General features: G+C 31.4%; 1 protein-coding gene across 2 annotated transcripts in view; it reads left to right on the top strand.

Annotated features, from left to right (window-relative positions):
• The first annotated feature begins 1,430 nt into the window (after nucleotides 1-1,430).
• The window catches only part of LOC136974253 (E3 ubiquitin-protein ligase RNF14-like), a 48,421-nt gene continuing 28,953 nt past the window's right edge, over nucleotides 1,431-20,898 (top strand). Inside the window, exons 1-3 of one of the 2 annotated variants that reach the window (XM_067269090.1) lie at nucleotides 1,431-1,664; nucleotides 9,227-9,406; nucleotides 13,995-14,143. In XM_067269090.1, coding sequence (XP_067125191.1) covers nucleotides 9,253-9,406; nucleotides 13,995-14,143 — 303 coding nt within the window. In that variant the 5' untranslated portion in view covers nucleotides 1,431-1,664; nucleotides 9,227-9,252. Of the gene's footprint in view, nucleotides 1,665-1,975; nucleotides 2,051-9,226; nucleotides 9,407-13,994; nucleotides 14,144-20,898 lie in introns of those variants that run through there. The other variant, XM_067269089.1, reaches the window with a different exon arrangement.

Below are 20,898 nucleotides of genomic sequence, written 5' to 3'. Positions count from 1 at the left end.
TTTAAATCAAAAACCAAAGATAACGAGGATATTCCATTTCTATATGCTGCTGCAATTGAAAAATAGAAAAAGCCAAAATAGAAGACTATGTGGAAAATATTGTTCCTAGATATAGCGATATGGACTTTAGGTCTCATTTTCGTCTTTCTAGAAGCATTGTCAAAGTAAGTCTCTGCTAAGAATTGTTAGTTGTAGTAACTAGCTACAGAAAAATTGGTTTATTCGGCAATTTTAGCTTTTTATTAATACTAAAGCACATAACAAACCTTTCCTGTTAGAAAAATCGCACAAAAGCTAAAAATACACACGAGCACATTGTAACAATTCAATGTGTAGATACTGGAGGTTTTTGTGTGACACTGTTGTCTTGTCCATAGGGTGGAGGAATACACAGAATCACAGCACCCGGCGAAACCGCTAAGAAGTAACGAAGTTTTTTATTATTTTTCTATGTTTGTAATCGAAAAAGTAAACTGCTCGTTGACCAGGAACAGCCGAAACACGGTGCAGCGTGTACCCCCACTAAACTCTTCCCGTACCCCTGGGGGTACGCGTACCACACTTTGGGAAACACTGCTCTAAAGTATGGAGCCGTTGACAGCACCGCAATTTTTTAAACAAGACATAATCTTGTCACAGAGTATTAGGTACCCAAATCATGAGCACATAGAAAAATCAGACTTGTAGATACTTAGGGAACCGAGAACCGAGTCAAAATAAAATACAAAATGGCGACACTCTTTATATAAACAGGCGTTAGTGCGAGATTCGCTCGTTGGAAACTTGGAAATGCGAACGTTGCGAAATCGAATTTTGACAAACAAATCTTTGAAAAAACCCGTTTATTTCACCGAAAATGCAAGGTGGACGATATTTGAACGATCGCGCTCAAAACCAGCGATATCAAAGAAGATTAGACAATGAGAACGAGACCCGCCGTGAGCGTCGAAGTGATCCCGCTTACCGTAGCCAAGAACAGGCCGGTGACAACGCAACCCGTCGTAACCACTGCGGCAACGAAGCCCGCCGTAATCTACGCCAGGACCCGAGTACTGGTGACAACTTTTCCTCATTGAAAAGTGCTCATTTTCCTCTTTTTCTTAGAAAACGGTGTGCAGTCGAGCCCTGAGTCTCCGAGACATAGTCTTGTACCAAAAATGGCTTTGGCGTTTTACTCGTTAATCTATAGAGCAGTCTTCAAAAGTATTACCTATAATTTCATAAACAAGCAAATTTCGGCAAAACATCTTGGCAGAACACAATTATTTGAATAACGCGACAGTCAAACAATCCCTCTTTTTAAAGTTCCTACTTTACTCGCTAGGCGTCGCTAGTGCTTTCCGTGGGTGACGAATAGAAATTTTTGGCAGTGCATTGTACGTGAATGTTGCCACTTTGTATATATTTAAAAAAATAATAATAATAAATGTTTTCTTCTTAAATATTTATTTATTGTTACGCTATTCTACATTTATTAAATTTAAAAGAAGGAATAAATGATCAAACGGATATCCCGTTGTAACTAGTGAATAAACCGTACACGTGGTCGGACGTTACACAACATGCTAGCAAATTCTGATGGTAATGCATATCTACTTTGTTAACTTAGATTCGCTGCCGGTGGATCAATTTTATTTGAAATAAGTTTATTATACTAAAATAAGGTAAGATTTTACATTAAAAGTTTTATTTAAAAAAATTTTTATGTTTTTGTTGAAATTTTGGAAGATTTAGCGAAAATTTAAAAGTTGTATAAACATTTCTTGCTTAAATTAATTATGAATTATTACTAATTATTATTTATTCGGAATATAAATATTCCAATATTTGAAATTTGATTATTTGAATTGTACGAAACTAAGTCAGTCCTGTAGAGACTTGCTCCTTTCTTTTATTGTTCAAGGTCGTGTTTGTGAAATGTATTCGTTTATTTAAAAATTGGGAATTAATCTATTTTTTTTCTTGTAAATGGCGCAGGGAAATGAATTTTACAAATAAATGTTTAATGTGATTTTTATAAATACCAATTTTTCATCAAATTATTTTATTGGTAATTTTAATAAGAAAAATGCCCTTGTAAATAAACAATAATATCCTTTTTGGTTAATGTTACCCTAGGTATACAAAATGGTGGCTCGTCTCTGACTCCAGCACACAGAAGCCAGGAAACAGTGGGGACGCACGTTTTCTAAACCTAACCTATTCTAATAATTTAGTTGCTGATAATTTATTAGAATAGGTTAGGTTTAGAAAATGTGCGTCCCCACTGTTTCCTCGCTTCTGTATGCTGGAGTCAGAGACGAGCCACCATTTTGTATACCTAGGGTAACATTAACCACTATGGTAAATCTTTTTACCTATACGTCCTTACTCTTATAAATTTGTGTGTGTATCCTTGTCTACTCGGACCTAGTGTTGCCACCTTTACAAAATCGCTGACTCTGACGGCAGGTCAGGTTTGTTCGAACAGAAGTTCCTGATGCATGTGCAATGTCATTTTACAATGCGAAGAATAATGTGCAGGCTGGTTCTAACTCAGTTACAGTTAGGGACTAGGGACTAGTGTAGGAGAAACATAAAGCAAAAAAAAAAGGGTCAAGAGGCAGGTTAGGTCACACGTCAGCATAAACAGAGTAACATGGCGGAATGGCAGATGAGTTTCAGTGAGTGTGAGGTCTTTCATTGTTCAAATGGTGTAAATTTATAACAATATTTTCAAGAACTTTGTTTCATCATAATTTCACAATTTCTACGAAATTCGCGTCACACGTCAGCATAAACAGAGTAACATGGCGGAATGGCAGATGAGTTTCAGTGAGTGTGAGGTCTTTCATTGTTCAAATGGTGTAAATTTATAACAATATTTTCAAGAACTTTGTTTCATCATAATTTCACAATTTCTACGAAATTCGCGTCACACGTCAGCATAAACAGAGTAACATGGCGGAATGGCAGATGAGTTTCAGTGAGTGTGAGGTCTTTCATTGTTCAAATGGTGTAAATTTATAACAATATTTTCAAGAACTTTGTTTCATCATAATTTCACAATTTCTACGAAATTCCCGGACAAAATTAATAGTTCACCTGGACAGTGAGTCGATTCCCGGACTGTCCGAGTGAAAACATTATTCGGACCATATTTATTAATAGGACTTATTATACTGGTGTAGTTTATAATTAGCAAATAGAGGAGATCTTAGTCAAAAGTTGACACAAAATATCTTTATTTTGTATCAACTTTTGACCAAGATCTCTATTATTTGTTAATCGGAAACTACACTGGTGGAGTAAGTCCTATTAATAAACGTGGTCCAAATAGATGAGGATACGCACACGCATTTGTAAAATTTTACTTTACTTTTAATCAGCATTGTGTTGACCCCGCTTTTATCGTCTTAGTTGCTTCGTCTAATGGAAAAATAAGATAGACTGCCCGAAGGAATGTACGGGTGATGTGTGTGTGCACATTACGTTAGATGCATTAACATATGTGCATTTGGTTAAATGCTGCTCACGTAAATCATATTCTGTGACTTAGTGACTATGTAATAAAGTGAATCCTTTGCATATGACTATATATAGAGATGATTTGGTAATCATTCTGTATTTTAGAATTATCACTTTATAATAATTCCTTTCAGAGAATAACAGTGGTGCATTTTAGCTTCATGGGTCCCAGGTGAATTTGAACTAGGGGGCTCCATATAGCGTGTTAACTAGCGTTTCTCATTTCCCGGTCTTTTGCTTGTCCCAGGATTTCAAGATAAAAGTGAACTATTTCCTGGGATAGAATTAATTATTTTTAAGATATACAAAATATCTTAAAATCAAATGATATAATTATTTTTTATTTTTTAAAGTAATTTAATACATTCTCCAACCACTAAAATCATATTGATAATGCTGTGTAAGATATGAGGGTAATCCCAAAAGTAAGGTCTTCTATTTTTTTAAAAATACAAAGAAACTTTTATTTTCAATAATGTTCATATCATTTTAAAGCTTGAACATTTATCTATTTTTTTACATAATTGCCATTTCGATTGATGCATTTTTGTAGGTGCTGTGGCAATTTTTGTATGCCTATGTCAGGGATGGAAAACCTTTTTGAGTTCGCATGCAATATTGTAAGCATGCTTAGCTTTAAAGATGTTAATGTGTGCCAAAGTCTTAGACTTTGAATAATGATATTTAAAGAAATTAAACGAATATGTTTTAATTCAAATAAATGTAAAAAATCTGATTAAAAAAAGGATGATTGAAAAAGACAAAAATCATATGATTTTTCTTACGTGCCACTTTGGGCACACGTGCCATAGGTTTGCCCCCCGGCCTATGTCATACCAGCTTGCCGCCATGTTGCAGGACTCATCTTACACACACTTTTCAATATTGCAACTTTTCCATTAAAATCCTATGAATGATGCTTCGAGAAACCCCAAGAACCAAATTGTAGAGATCATCCAGAGTGATTTGCGAATCTTCATGCATGGTTTACTCAATCATCGCAATTGTCTTATCAGAAATTGATGGTTTTCCGCTTCTTTCTTCATCATGAATTTCAGTACAATCAGCTGCAAACTCCCTACACCACTTGAGGATTTTTTTGTCATCTATGCATGACTTGCCATACACTTTTGTCAATTAGCGATGAATTTCAATCGGTTTAATACGACATGGCAATGGGGTGGTATGACGTGGGCATACAAAAATTACCACAGTGCATACAAAAATGCTTTGACTGAAATGGCAATTAGGTAGAAAAATAGATAAATGTTCATGTTTTAAAATGATATGAACATTATTGAAAATAAACATTTCTTTGTATTTAAAAAAAATTGATCTTCCTTTTGGGATTACCCTCGTATATATTAAAAATTACCTTTGGATTACGTAGAAACTTTTACAAATAGAAAAAATTTATTAAAGTTTGCTGGAAACTGCATACAATGACAACAACAAAAAAATGCTTTGAATTGAGTTGAAAATTTAAAAAATGAACTAAAATCAAACTTTTAACTTAAAAAGTACAGTGGTACCTCAGTATACGTCCAATTTGTAATACGTTCTGTTTGGACGAAACATTTTGCTCGGTATACGACTTAATTCAATTATACGCATCATCTATGAACAAGTAGCACTAAGGTTGTACTAGACCAGACTAGATGTTGCAGTGCCACGGTCTATAACTTTGTTAAATTTCTTCTGATTTTAATTTGTAAGTAAAACTTCATTATTTTTATTAATCATGAATTGCAAAAAGGCAAATGAAAAGCAACAGAAAACTAAAAACATGACTAGAATCACAATGGAACTGATAAAAGAGATTGTTGAGAAATATGAAGGTGGCATGCGTGTTCGAGATTTAGCTGTTGCATACCGTATTCTGAGAATGACGATATCGACAATCGTGAAAAATAAAGACGTTATTAAATCTGCTAATGTTGCGAAAGTGGTTAAATCAATTTCTAAACAGAGATCGGAGACATTAGATCATGTTGAGAAATTGCTTTTGCTTTGGATAACTGAAAAACAATGTGCTGGCGACAGCGTATCAGAAGCAATTATTTGCAATTATTACTGTAATAACTTTAAAAATCTATAATAAAATTTATTTTTTATTAATGTGCTCAAACAGTGTTTCAATTATTTTACAACCCCATTAATATACCATATCAAGAGGAGTTTTTTGTACATGAGAATGGATTAATCATTTTTACATTACTTCTTATGGGAAAGGTTGGTTTGGTATACATCCTATTCGGTATAAATCCAAACATCAGGAACAGATTAAGGTCGTATACCGAGGTTCCACTGTAATTTTTGTTTTTCAATAAAACATAATACAAAATAATATTATAAATTTTTATAATAAGATTTTAAAAAGCAAAGATTGTCAATACATCAATCACTCGATCTGGTTCTTACTTAACTAATGAAAAGCCTTCTACCAAGAATGCCCTTTTCGATTCAATTCGTGTGGGTGGATTCGTCTTAAATGCAGTTAAGAAAAGACAGATGTTGTGTTTTTTCACCTGTAGCCTGGAAGATTTCTAGTTCATTTTCGAGATTGTAGTACTTCTTTTGCTCTAGTATTCTTGATTTGTCTACCTCGGCTGTTTTAATAGAAATATTGAGCTTATAGCACAATAATTCGGCAGTTCGTTTGTCTTTAATAATCGAGTTTGAAGAAAAACTTCATTCTTGCAGACTTCATACTTGTTTGTATTCTTGCCCAATTTGCACAACTTGGTGTTATGCAGTTATTGAAGCCACTGGGCATGGTTAAAAATTAAGACAGCATAAGCACACTTATTCCAGATATTACAGGTAAAGAATTTTGAGAGTCCTGCCACAAATAAGCTAGGTATTGATTATTGATCATTTGTGACGTGCCATAACGAAAAAAAATTAAAAAACTAATAAGTAGGTTTAAAATTAATAAATACAAATTTATTCTGACAGTTTATGAGTTAATTATACTTTATATTTCCAAAATTCCCTCAACCTTAACACAAAATAAGAAAAGAAGTGAATTTTTAAGAAATTTGCAGGATTTCCCGGGATGAGAAAAATTTCCCGGGTTAAAAAAACAACCGGGATCCCTTTTGAGAAATCCTAGAGTTAACCGCAGACATTTTTCTTCAGAGGAATGTTTTGGGAGAAATATTTTCTTATGAAAAATTGGTTTGGACCCTCTGTTGGTCAGGACCCCAGGCGATTGCCCATTTTACCAGTAGGATAATGTGCCACTGGAGAATAAAGGATTATTGCAACTTTATTTGATGACACTTTAGTTTGGAGAGAATCAGAAGATAAATTAGACAAAATGCATAAAAAATTGAGCCAATTTAATTTTTCCTTTTTTGTGTAGCTTAAATTGAAAAGTTTATTAAAATCTGTTCTTGTAATTGTTGATGATGAATTTAATGAATATGCAGTTTTGTTGGCAGTGTATAAGCAGATTTTTAAAAAATGTTAATTGTAGGATTAAGTTTAAAACTAAATGTAGAAATCCTAAATGTAGCTGTTAAAATATATTATATTCCAGAAAACCTTGGAGAAATATTTAATTACATGCAATAAAGTAAGTTGGAGTGTTAATATAAATAACTATTCAAGGAATATTTTTTTCTGTTTTTGAAGATTCAAATTTTCTATATGCTCTCTAAATTTATTTATTTTAAATTTAAAATTGATGGGATGTAATTAAATATTTTACGCAATGCTCTGTTTTGCAGTGGTTTCATATTGCACAACGAAGCAGTAAGATTCCAAGGAAATTTAATTAGTGAGGGGCAAAAAAATTTACTATCAGTCTTTGTCAGATATATGAAGGACAAGTCAAAAACACATATTATGATAGGTTAGAGTTTAAGTGGGATGTTATATATGGGAAATACATACAGAAATTATGAGATTTACACTAACAAGACTATGCAGATGATAAGATTAAGAAATAAATTCATTCTTATCAATGGGAGAACAAGGTGGAATAGGAAGGTGTTGACACTGTCTGTAAAAACTAAATAAATTTGGTAGATAGCAGATTAAATGTAGTGTACTATTGTAATATTCTTTCTTTATGTTTTTATTTCAAATAAATAGCATTGTCAAGTTATAGAACATTAAGATTGACCAAAAATGTTTGATGTGTAATTAATAATTGTTGGATTGTAAAAGATCGTTTTGAATTTAATCTGATTAAACTTGGAAACTGATGTACAGAAACTGAGATTTGAAGTACTGTATTATAAGAGGTTAATTGAAAGATGGGAGGATTTTCGTATTAAGATGTAAAATTTTCAATATTTACTTAATATTGAAAGATTATACAGGTACTCCTCACTTTACGACCTATCTGCTTAACAACCACTCGCACTTACGACGAATCGAGCTTTGACCTGCAATTTGGGGAATCCCCTTTCTCAGCTTGAGTGTCAATCAGTGGCGAATGGTGACATGTGCACTAAGCGAACTATAATTGTCTTTTAGTACTATAATAGGCTAATAGCATACTATAACAGTCTTTTTATGAATAAATTTGAAGTTTGTTGCATAATTTGTATAATTTTACAACGATCCTATATTCCCGGCGCAAGCTCCTCGCTTATCGACCAATTCGCTTAACGACGTAGTTGTCGGAATGGAACTCGGTCGTAAAGTGAGGAGTACCTGTAATTTGTTTTATTAAAAACAAAATGAACAAACTGGACAAAAGTATATGTAAAGTACTCAACACTATATTAATCTAGCAAATCTTATTTATTGTTCATGTTTTTGACCACTTAAATGATCTTTATCAGACTACAATCAACTCAAAACTACAAATTCTTAAAAAATGATATAATATCCCATTGAGTTAAGTGATTTCAAAACATGACTTTCAAGCACTAGATATGCTTCCTGAATGTATGTGTATCTGATGCCTGATCAAAAACGCTAACAATAAATAAGGTTTGTTAGATTAATATGGTTTTATAATGTGTTTTATTAAACATTTTCAGCAAATTTCTAAACACTTATTGTTATAGATGAAAAATTAAATGCAGTAAAACTTCTCTAACTCAAACTTCTGTAACTTGAAGAAAATGAAGCACTTGGTATAGCATAAGGATTTAACATCTCCAATTTAAATTTCTTAACTCTAATTTTTTCCCTGTCAAAGTTTTTCGTGGTCCCTGAGACTGATTTATGTTGCTTTCAACTTTCCTGACTCGAAATTTAATATTTATTACATCCAAAGTGATCCTAATTATCGGATTTCTATGAAGTTTTCAGACAGTTAGTTATATCCACTCTCCAACACCAATTTTTGAACAGTGTTTCAGTCCAAAGTGAGATGTCCTCTTGCTTTATCTCAACAAGATGTACCTGCAAAACTGTTCGGATTCTATTAGTTACATTGAACATTTTGCTGAAAGGCATTACATGAACTGTTTAAGACAAAAAATAAAACTATTAAAGATTATATAATGCAAGAGAGGTAAAAATACAAATTATTCAGAATCTGCTTTTATACTCTATTGTTCTCTAACTTGAATCATCCATGACTCGAAGATTTTTCCTGCCCTTGGAGCTTTGAGTTAGAGAAGTTTCACTGTATTTAAAAATTTTTTTGTAAAATCCCCAGAACTATAATTGTAGAAATTAATGTAATTACATATAATTTGTTTTTAATCAAATTTTTTAAATTACAAGAAAAATATGAAATGTTTTTAATTAGGTTTTAATAAAACTACATTAAATAAAATGGATGAAGAGTCTCAAAATGACGAATTGATAGTGCTAGAAAGTATTTTTGACGAGAGTGTGCTTAAAATTGAAAGAATTGGAGAACCATCAGGAAGTATTATTATTCATCCTGATATATCTGAGAAATATTATGTAAAGTATGAAGTAAAAAGTGAGTTTATTGAATATATTTTTATGTATTTATACTAATTGATCTTTTAAGATATCTTTGTAGCCCTGAAGTTGAACGATTCAAACCTTATTTCTCTGAAAATATTGTCCATGTCATATCTTCAAAAAGATATGATACGGAAAATTTTTGCCATTTTATTTTATTTTCAAATATCGAAGATATGATAAAAAAAATGTTTCTTAAAACCAAATGATGAATTCAAAAATCCAGCAGTGAGTTGCTTAACTTTCCCGGCAACATTTAAAACTGTGTGTGTGGTACCATCTGTTATAATATTTTATTATTAAAAGCTTTTTACATTTTTTGTTATTATAAAATGGCAAAAAGCTTAATTTTGAGGGTGGGGATGGATTTTATGAAAAATTATAAATGCTAATAATCAGTAAAATCATCATTTAAGTCCAACTCTACTCAAAATATGACACACGACTCCCCTTTATCTCCCATCCCCTTGACCTTTAACCATCAAAATTTAATAGTATCAATCCCTGTAATACACAAACCTCCCTGCAAAATTTCAGAAATTTTTGACATAAAGCACAGGAATTATTAAGGTTCAAAAAAGGGTGAACAAAGTTATGTTCTCCCTCCACACACACAAACACCCATATATACAGAAAAATCTCCCAAATATTTTTTTTTTTTTTTTTTGTGTTTCTTGATGTTTTAAGGTTTAGAGTCAAAAAATGTAAAACTTTTGGGAGTCATTTTTTATACCAATTGCTATACTTTTCCTTTATTATGTATAACAAAGCAGGGAAAGTAAAAATCAGGTACAGAATATTTTATCATTCTAAAAGAGTAAATGGGGATATGTAAATAGAAGCTATTTTCATTTATGCTTTTGATTATATTTTTAAAAAATTTTAAGTGTTATTTTATGTTAAGAATATATTTAAAATATATAGACCAGCGTTTCTCAACCTGGGGGTTGCGGTGATCTTAAAGGGGGGATGCGAAACAATAATGAAATCATTTTATGAGAAAAAATCATTTATTATAAACTTATAAACATTTTATTTACAATAAGTACACATGTAAAGAAAAGAAATTAATGTGATGGTTGCATTTGTATACATTTATAATTACAGTCAAAATTCAATTAGTAATAGTAAGGCTTACTGTTATTATTCCTTTGGGTGGGGGGTCGCGGAGCTAAGAAGGTTGAGAATCGCTGTTATAGACAAAGAGATAAATGGACATCTAAGATTTCTCAAACACACGTGACTTCAGAACATGGGACTTGTGCATTATCATTACAAAAATTTTGATACTATTTAAGAAAAAATTAATGGAGACAATCCTCAACTTCTAAATATTTGATTTTTGCATGACTTGTTCTTACATATACAGTCAAACCTGTTTTTATGCGGGGGATAGGAACCGCATTAAAAAAAACGCATAAAAAAAATCTCACGAAACTTCACGAATGGCTGTAAATAATAGTTTTCGCGACACAATTAAAAAATATTTTTTTATGCGGTCAACAGGGACCGCATAAAAAAAGTCTCACATAGAAAATAACTCAAAACCGTACGAAATAGAATTTATTGACAACAGATGTCAGCACTTGACTGCATCGTCTGGTCTATCGTCTGTTTTACATATTTTTGTCCAGGTGGTGTTTTGTTGACTTAAAAAGTAAATTATTTCATTTTTCGCATATTCATGCAATAATATTACTGTAATAAGTGCATTTATGCTATAATAAGTTTATTTAGCTATAATAAGTCAACGTGAGACATGACGAATCGCACGAGACTAGTCGCCAACTATACCGCACAAATTAAAAATTCGCATTAAAAAAATCGCACATAAAAAGAGCGCATAAAAACAGGTTTGACTGTATAATATTTTTATATCCTAAAATTGCCTTTTTTTTTTTAATGTCAAATTCAGATTTTCGTACATTTGAATGCAACAAATAAAGATTGAACTTTTGTATAGTGGTCCTTTCAATTAGTTTTGGTGGTACAATTGAAGTGCTGAATGAGACAGTTGGGACCATATCAGAACTATGGTCTGATATGGTCCCAACTGTCTCATTCAGCACTTAACATTTACATATTTTTATAAAACTTACTCCTACCCTCAAAATTAAGCTTTTTGCCATTTTATAGTAATTAAGAATATAAAAAGTTTTTTTTATAACAAAATCTGATAACAGATGGTGCCAAACACTGGCAAATTCAAAATAAATATTATACAAAACTGTGTTCTTTGTAAAAGAATTTGTAGATTAATAAACAAATTGAACTGCATTATATTTATTATTTATATAATTCATCTTCCAGTTCTATACACAGTCTACAATAATGAAAATCTTGTTTATTGTAGATTTTGTCTATGGGATTGGAAGTTGAATTATATAAACAAGTCAATGTTTATCAAATTAAAAAATATCATGTTATCAAAAAATATAAATTAATATTATATAAAATTATTAGTTCAGTGCTCAATCCATTAATTTTTATAAATTTGATAACATCATTTTATTCTCTGTACAGTACTTCCTTTAAATAATGAGAGTATTCATGACATATAGCTATTATCAGATAATGTATAGTGTTGTTGATATTATCAGTAATTTAATAAAAATAAACAATATATATGTGAATTTTCTCGTTTCTTGCTTATGAAAGAGATCGGGGTGCAGTCCACCATCGTTATGATTCAATATATATGTTACCGGCAAAACCTGATTTTACACCAAACTAGTTTGGTGTAAGCGTGTCAGGCCAAACTAGTTTAGAATTATTATTTAAGTATATTAATGGTTAAAATAAAATTGAAAGGCAATCAATTAGATGAACAATATTTATTCAAACATAGTCTACTTAATTATAAAAAATGGGGTTAATGTTACCCTAGGTATTGAAGGTGGCGGCTCGTCTCTGAGTCCAGCAATCAGAAGATGGGGAACTGTGGGGATGCGCGTTTTAACCTAACCTAACCTATTCTAATAAATTACCATAATTATTAAGTAGACTATGTTTGAATAAATATTGTTCATCTAATTGATTGCCTTTTAATTTTATTTTAACTATTAATATACTTAAATAATATTTCTAAACTAGTTTGGCCTAGGCAAAACTAGTTTGGTGTAAAATCGGGTATTGCCTGTAACATATATACAGAAATTTCCAAGTGTGCATCACTCAATGGCTGATGGCTTGCAGAGTTAACATAGGTAACCTCATAAAGCAAACTCTTGCCCTGTCCCGTCTAATGGCATTACAGGGTTAGAAGAGACTATGCCTCAATCATGGGCTTGGTCTCGTACCGTAAGGTAGTCTTGGACTCTTTTAGTTGGGCCACCAGGTACATCTTTCGGGCTCCCATCTGTTCCCTTAGGCCCAACGCACTAACTTTGGCATAACTTTTGTATATATGCAGTTTGTACTGCATTTTAGCTTTGCTCTGGTAAGTAGGCTATTGTAAAAATGCAAGCCCGTGATCACTAATAACATATTACTGGTCAAAGAATTGCCATATTGATATAGCAGCTCCTTGCATATCATTTGCAAACCAGTGATACACATTACAATACTTAATAAAAAATAAAAAGCTTGAACAAGAAGAACAAGTATTAAATTTCATTCTTCTTTATCTCATGCCTGTTCATGTAGCTTAGTATTTGAGTATGATGCACCCATTTTTTTGCGTCATTCAGTGATTAAATGCTTGTGACATTCAATTCTTATGGTGGTTTAAAATTAAACTGGAATAGAGATCAGCAGAGAGTAAGGGACAGAAGTTCATTAGTGTGGGGAAACATTGCCTCATGCCACTCTGTGTTGATACATCCCCATATATATGAATTAATCCTTATGCCATATATATATGTTTCATTTATAATTACTCGTATTTCAAATTGTGTATTGTAGTTTATGGATATGTATTGCAGCTCTAATATATGTTTTCCATTCCTGTATTAGATATGCTGTCATTTTGAAAAGTTTATTGGGAAAGTATTTTAATTATACCGATTTTATCTATAACATTAAATATCATAGTCCTTTCCAAGATATTTTCAAAATATTTGAACTTTGTTATGAAACCTGAATATTGTGGATAAGGAAGGGATTTAGGCATTCCAAAATATTTTCGTTTTGGTCAATTAAAAAGACAAGAACAAAGATATTTAGAATAACTGAATTTAAAACTTCTGGAAGTTCATTTTCAATTTGTTTCTGTAAATAAATAAATATAAATTAATACATTTTTTCTAATAGATTTTGAATTTCCTTTTTTTTTTTACTTGTAAAAAGTGTCCTTTTTTTGTTTAATAATTAATTGGTTTTGAAGCCAATTAGAAATATTTAATTAAAGCTGAATGGTTGCCAAATAATATTGGGCTATACTATATAATTTGACATGTAGTGCCAAATTACTTATCATTTAATTAATAACAGTAGTGGGTAATATAGCTCAATATAGTTCAGCAGTAATTCATCTTTAGTACATAACTATCAGGTTTGAATGTTTACATTTGTTAATATTTAACTTTGAATAAATTATTTATTATTGTTTAAGTGATTTTAGTAATTAAATATTTTTTGTTTAGATAATGAACAAACTAATTCTTCAAAATATGTAGAGTTTGAAGTTAAGTATTTGCCCCCAATCACTTTATATTTTGTTCTGCCTAGAACGTACCCATCTCAATTAAATCCTGCATTTTTGCTTTCGTGTCGTTGGCTAACACTTGATCAAGTAAGTTCCATTTTGGTTTTTTTGTTTAAGAAAATTTACTGCTATTTTTAAAATTTCACAAGAACTTTTTGGTATTTTTTAATCCAGGAAGTTTGTTTATTAATTTTTATTTATTAATATATTATCAAAATATGTAAAATTTATTGATTAAGATTTAATATTTGTAATGCAAACATAAGAATTGTTTTTTAATCTGTTATTTTATACTAAATATTATATACTTGAAATAAATCAGAAGCTGCTTAATTAAAGTTACTAAAATTATTTATTATGAAACATTTTCAGCTTCAGTTTGAGCAATATTCAGTGTACAGTACATGTAAATCAAATTTAGAATAATATAAAATTTACAAAATATAACGTATAATTTTAATATTTTGTAAATTTAAAAAATAATATTTATAAAATCAATGTAATAATGGTAAAATACTAGGACATTGCACAACTTTGTTGTATTTCAATAGAATTTAAGCAGAGCTGGGAAGAAAGAGACGATCCTTGCACTTGCCAACACAAAGAGGCAATCCAAGAACAATGCAATCAGCATTGATTACTTCGTTCTTGTCTTTTCTTTGTTTTTCACATCTATTTTCTGTTAGGTGAGCACAATGCTTTTAATTTTCGTGCCTAAAATTTTGTTAGGCATGTTCAATCATATCAGGGAGCATGGGCATTGTCACTTTGACCTTACTGTATATCAAAAATGAAGTCATGGACCCACATTTTGTATTACATTTTTGGATAACTCGTTGCAACTAATAGAAAATAGCAAAGTTTTATTAAAATCAATTAATCAAATTTCGAGAATGAATGCAATTCTGTAAACCATATAGAAGAGGCTTTATTAACACTTTGCCTCAAATATCATAATATAATATAGTTAAATTAGTATTTTTAGGACAGGAGTCTTAAAAATACAAATTATATCGTGATAAGAAATAAGTAAAACTAAATATTGAATGTTTAGATTGTTTAATAAAGTTTTCATTAATTTACCTTGTTACATTAAAAAATTAAAATGAATCTAATAAGAAAGTCCAAGCACAGTCTATAATGCAGGCATCATATTTATAATAACATCTAAGTGTTTCCTCAAAATGTATATGTATATTTGTTTTAAAAGTCTAAGATGTAATTAACTACATAATTCTAGAATTAACACTGGTTTATCTCAAAAAATCATACTGTACTGTTAGCATCCAAAACCCACAGTGATTTTAAAAAAATTGCAATGTTTGATATAAATACATGTTCATTCTTTTGTTTAAAGATCTAAAAAAATGTTTTGTAAGAAATGACTTCAGTAATATTAATCAAGCTGTTTTTGTTGTTTGTTGAAGTATTTATAAATCTGTTAATTCTCAAATGAAAACAATGTAATTATATAATTTGAATAAAAGAATAATCTGTGAATAATGTAATATCATAACTCTTGACTCTTGTTTTATTGTTGAACATGAACAAATAAATTAATGAATGATTAATTTTTCATTCAGTTAAAAAAATTTTAATAATTGATATAGAAATTTGCGTAAGATTTTCTTTGTTGTAGCTTTCTTATTTAATTTTTTTATATTTAAATAGTAATTACTAAGAATATTTGATAAGTAAGATTGAAATAAATTTGAATTTCTTTGTGATTCATAAGTAGTTTCCATTATGTGTGTAAAATATCTGTATTTAGATACAATATAAATATTAATGATGTGAAAAATCCAATTTAAATAGTTTAAGTTGTAATGAAATATCTGCAAAAGTACATTTACAAATAACTACTGTATTTCCTGCAAATAATCTTCAATTTATTTGTGTTTTAAAATCAATTTGAAGGCAGGTGTGAACTATTTGCAAGTTTTAAGCCCAGCATAAACTAGGCAATATTGAAGCAAACTGGTCGAATTTGACATGGAACGAAATTCATTTGATTACTGCAGAGTAAAACATTGATTTCCCAGTCGTAGACTCAACATCGCTCTGTGTTGTACCTTTGACAAAAAGTAGGTAGTCCTTTCGACAACTCTCAGATCCAACGAGTTGGATTTTTCGGGTGATGATCGGCAACACTCGTACACATCTGAAAGTTTGTGAGAGAGGAGCATGCGCTGCAGGCCACAAAGAAATTTTGCATGTGTTTGTACTGTGATCTTTATTTTGTTTTAGCCATGTTTTTGCTATGCTGTGATTATGAAACAGAAGGCTGTTTGATAGATTTTCATAATGTAAAAATATAAATTATTTCATTACTTTTATTGGAATTTTAAATTATATACAGTACATATCATAATGGAAAATCTATTCTCTATTCAATTTTCATTTTCATTTATTTATTAAATTTTTGTCAACTAGGCAGCACATGAAATCAATTGAAGCTAACATCAACGAATTATTGTCACCAATCGTCACCATTTTACAAAACACCCTGCAATGGTTCGTTGAAGGGGGCGACGAAATCTTTCATTAGTTCATATAGTACAAAGGAAAACAGTCAAATGACCATAAAAATTGCCTCCGATGTCAAATCAAAAGCAATCACATCAACTAGTTTGTAGTGGGCTTTAAACTGCTGTTACAGGCTTGCCCAATCTTAATATAAACTAACTTAGAGCATTTTTTAGTGTGAACAATTTTTTACACGTCAGGTGGCAAATGAACATTTATTCATTTGCCACCTCACTTTTTCTGAAAACTATCAGACATGTATAACTTAAACTTTTCTACTTTTTGTGTATCAATTCATGTTTTAAGTGATATTATTAGACACTTCCCCTTAAAAATTTAACTGTGAAAACTGAAATTTCCAGTAATTCCAATTTATATGCCTTTGTGTATTATATGGAAATTTCAACTTAAATCGTCACCAGGTGATAAATAAAGACTGTTTTCCTGACTTTGTTTATTTAATTTTCAGAATCAGTTATCCAGTATAATAAGTACTAATAATAGTTAAGTCTTAGTTGACGATTTAAGTTGAAATTTCCAGTATATGATGACTTTCAGAGAATTACTTAGAAGCTGACTATTGATTTTAGCATTATATTAATTTTGTACAGTAAATAAGAGTTAAACAATCAACTCTCCAAGACATATTGTTGGGTATTGTAAAGTCTATGTGCAATTTTCTTACTAAAATCAACAATGGTGATGTCAATGGCAATTATTTTATTTATTGCTTATTTGCTTTACATTTGGCATGGTAATGATTCTTGCCTAGAGCAACAACACTGGCTGTGCTTTCATTTGAAACTAATCTTAACACCAGTTAGTTGTTCAAATGTCATATACACTACATATATTATTCGTGTTAAAATCTTTATCTAATTTCTTTGATTTTAGTATTCCTTGTTGTTGTTATATATTTATAGTATGGTCAATAAAAGATGAACTGTTCAAATCATTTTTCACGAACAGTTAATTTGTTGACAATTAAGACAAATTAAGACATGACTCATGTATCTAATAGGCTATTAACTCTTTATTGCTTGTAAAGTGATTTTAATGATTAAAATAATAATTACATTTAAAGTGATATTCTTAGCTTGACTATGTAATGTTTCATTTTCTTTACATATAAGAAAGTGCACTATTTTCTGCCATTTTGCTATAGAAATTGAAACTAAAAATGACAACATTATCAGAACTCTTGTAAATAATTTTGACACCTGAGATAAGTCTGGGAACAGCATCAATGTACTTATATTTCTGTAAACATAATTATGTCTTTTTTAGTATTCCTTTCAATTTGAGCCTTGATTGTGTTTCAATTTATTTGCTTCCTTTTGTTAACTTTACAATCTAAGAAATCATTTTATATCAATTAGCTTAACATTTATGTCAAATTCTGTTTATACATTTCTCAGTTGTGTTTTTTTTTTTTTTTTTTTTTTTTTTTTGCAATTATATGTCGGATATTTCCTGCACAATACTTTCTACAATTTTGCACTTATATATCATATAAGTGTTATTAAAAAAATGAAAAGACAAATTATTTTGTATTCATTTTAGCTTAGTCCACACTGACATCAAATTGCCAGAAGATGCAAAAAAGCAAAGTGAATAATACCTATAAACTTATTAAAATTTAGTATCATTTTACATTATAAATCATCATTATTTTGAAGAAAATCAAAGATATTTTTAGTATGAGGTGTGATAAACTGAAACCTGTCTGGCTTATTTACAATATTAATACAAACCAATACAATGAAATTACAAAGTAAACAAACAGAAACAGTAATGTTTAATGAATAAAAATGCAGTATTCTCTTAGGAGAAAAAGTCACCCTGAAATACTATCACCGAACAAGAGAGTTTACATAAATTGTCATACTAACTGGGAACGTCTTGAGAACCTTTTTCTTGTTAATGTAGGGCTTTCATATTATTAGGATGGAGACACCAAAGTAAAGGCGAGAACTACTCTATGGGCTAGTATCTTCTGACGCAAGACAAAGGCATCTAGTAGTATGACTAAACACTGACTAAAAGCAAGGATGGAAAGTGAGTTTCACCTTTTATAAGAAAATGGAGATCAATTGGATTTGTTCCCTATTCAGTCATTCTCTTCTAAACTAATATAGCAGGAACATTCAACATTCTCTGAATCACAGGAAACAAAGGAGAGATGTTGAAAATAGATAAAATTTTGGGGGATACTATAGATTACCACCTATGGAATTTTGGGTCTTTGAGTATATATCTGAACTCAGGAGACTGAGACGAGTTCAACGATACCCTACTTTTGGACCGGAGACGAAAAATAATAAAGTTATCATACTTTTTTCCAGCGATTGCGTGATGATAGGGAGTCGCGTCGCTTGCCGTTAAAATTGCCTTTAGTAGACGTTTTCCCCTTTTTTTTACTTTGTTCAAGAACTACAGTGAATCAATAACTAGTGACGTTTAGCACATGGCGGCCTGCCGGCGGCTTCCCTCTGGGAGGTCAGTCGGGAACACGAACAGTGGGAACAGCTGCCATAAGTAACATTAACTGAAATGGCGATCGCGCGATGATCGGAAGTCGCGTCGCTCTCTCCGCTCTTGTATCGCGTGCTAACCCTACTGGAGATGATTGTAGTTCGACGTCATGGTTTGCAGACTTTACCACAAGATGGCAGTACTAGCAACTATGGTGCCATCTTCATGAGAACATGTATGGTAACTTAAGTATGGTAAGTATGGTAACTTAAAAAGTATGATAACTTTTTTATTTTTCGTCTCTGGTCCAAAAATAGGGTACCGTTGAACTCGTCTCGGTCCCGAGTTCAAATATATAATCAAAGTCCTGAAATTCCATAGGTGGTAATCTATAGTACACCCAAATTTTGTCTTTCTTTCAATTTATAAAATTAATCTGATTTTCTACAAAATTTTATAATTTTTTTTAACCTTTCTAACTGTTCCCAAACTCCAGGTTCTCACACTGGCATGTTTCATTGCATACTGGTGGCTTTCTGGATAGTTCAAAATGGTGGCACTATGTTTTGTTACTAGCCACTATGCACAATAGGAAGTTGTTACCATATTTCCATATTGGCACAGGTGTTGCAGACACAAACCATACACTATTTCTTACAGTTTTCAATCGGCACCTGCAGAACCCATTGCAAACAGACATTTTGATACAACAATTTATTCTTCTGAACTGAGCCTAATGACATACAAACTCTGTTGCAAGCAAATGTAAACTGTTCTGCCGATCCTCCTGTACAGCATTTTGATCTTGGCAATAAACACATAAGTTGCAATGACGTGCACCTGTCTGGGACATGGAAGGTCGCCATTTGCTGACGTCCTGTCAAACATTCAATTGTCCAATTCTTTAATGTCATCTTTGATACATATTTCTCACCATTTGACAGGCTTCCTTTGTCAAAAATTGAATCATAGCATGTTGATCCATTTTTGATGGATTTGGAATCACTGCCATATTTCCTCAGTGCTTATACAACCAAATGATGCATGTCAACAGTGCCTTCTGCCAGAATATCATGGTATAGTTGCCTCTTTCCTTACCTACCACTGTTAATTGATACAGAAGCAATGGAGCCCAGACATGATTTAGTTGATCACATCTTATATAAATAATACTTATTGTAATTTAAAATAATTTTAGAATTACAGTAGAATCTGCTTGTAGCATTATTTCTTTAATAATACCATTATGTCCAATTATGAATTTTGGTAATACAGGGTGAACATAAAGTCTCTATACATTTCTGTGAAAATGCCAATTTATTAAACATCTACCATATACACTGCAACATGTATCACATTAGGACCACAAATCAGTACATCTCTATGTGATTGCCCTCCAAGTCTAGGCTCCGCCAGCATTCTTCCACAGACTGAAACACACTGTTCAACATAGCTGGTGAAATTTTTTTGCCACTGCATCTGTAATTCATTGTTTCAACTGTGGTATGCTGTTAATCTTCACCTGGTACACCTGGGACTTGATAAACCCCCACACAAAGAAATCTAAGGGAGTCAGGTCTGGTGAGTGAAGGGCTCACAGCCTTTGTGAACCATGACCAATCCATCTAACAGGGAATGTTTTATTCAGGTAATCACAGACATCCAATGCAAAATGGGGTGTACCCCAAAAGTGAATGTGTGGTTAGGGATCATGAAGACCAGGGTCTATGGACCGTTTGTCTGCAGAGACAACAGTTACCAGACACACATACCGCGACATGTTGAAACAATTTTTGGAGCCACAGTTGGTACAAGATGGGATTAAGGACTCAGTTGTTTTC

Source organism: Centruroides vittatus, unplaced genomic scaffold (assembly GCF_030686945.1).
Source record: "Centruroides vittatus isolate TY-2023 unplaced genomic scaffold, ASM3068694v2 contig_345, whole genome shotgun sequence".
NCBI classification, from domain to species: Eukaryota; Metazoa; Arthropoda; class Arachnida; order Scorpiones; family Buthidae; genus Centruroides; species Centruroides vittatus.
This window is presented reverse-complemented; position numbering and strand designations above follow the sequence as displayed.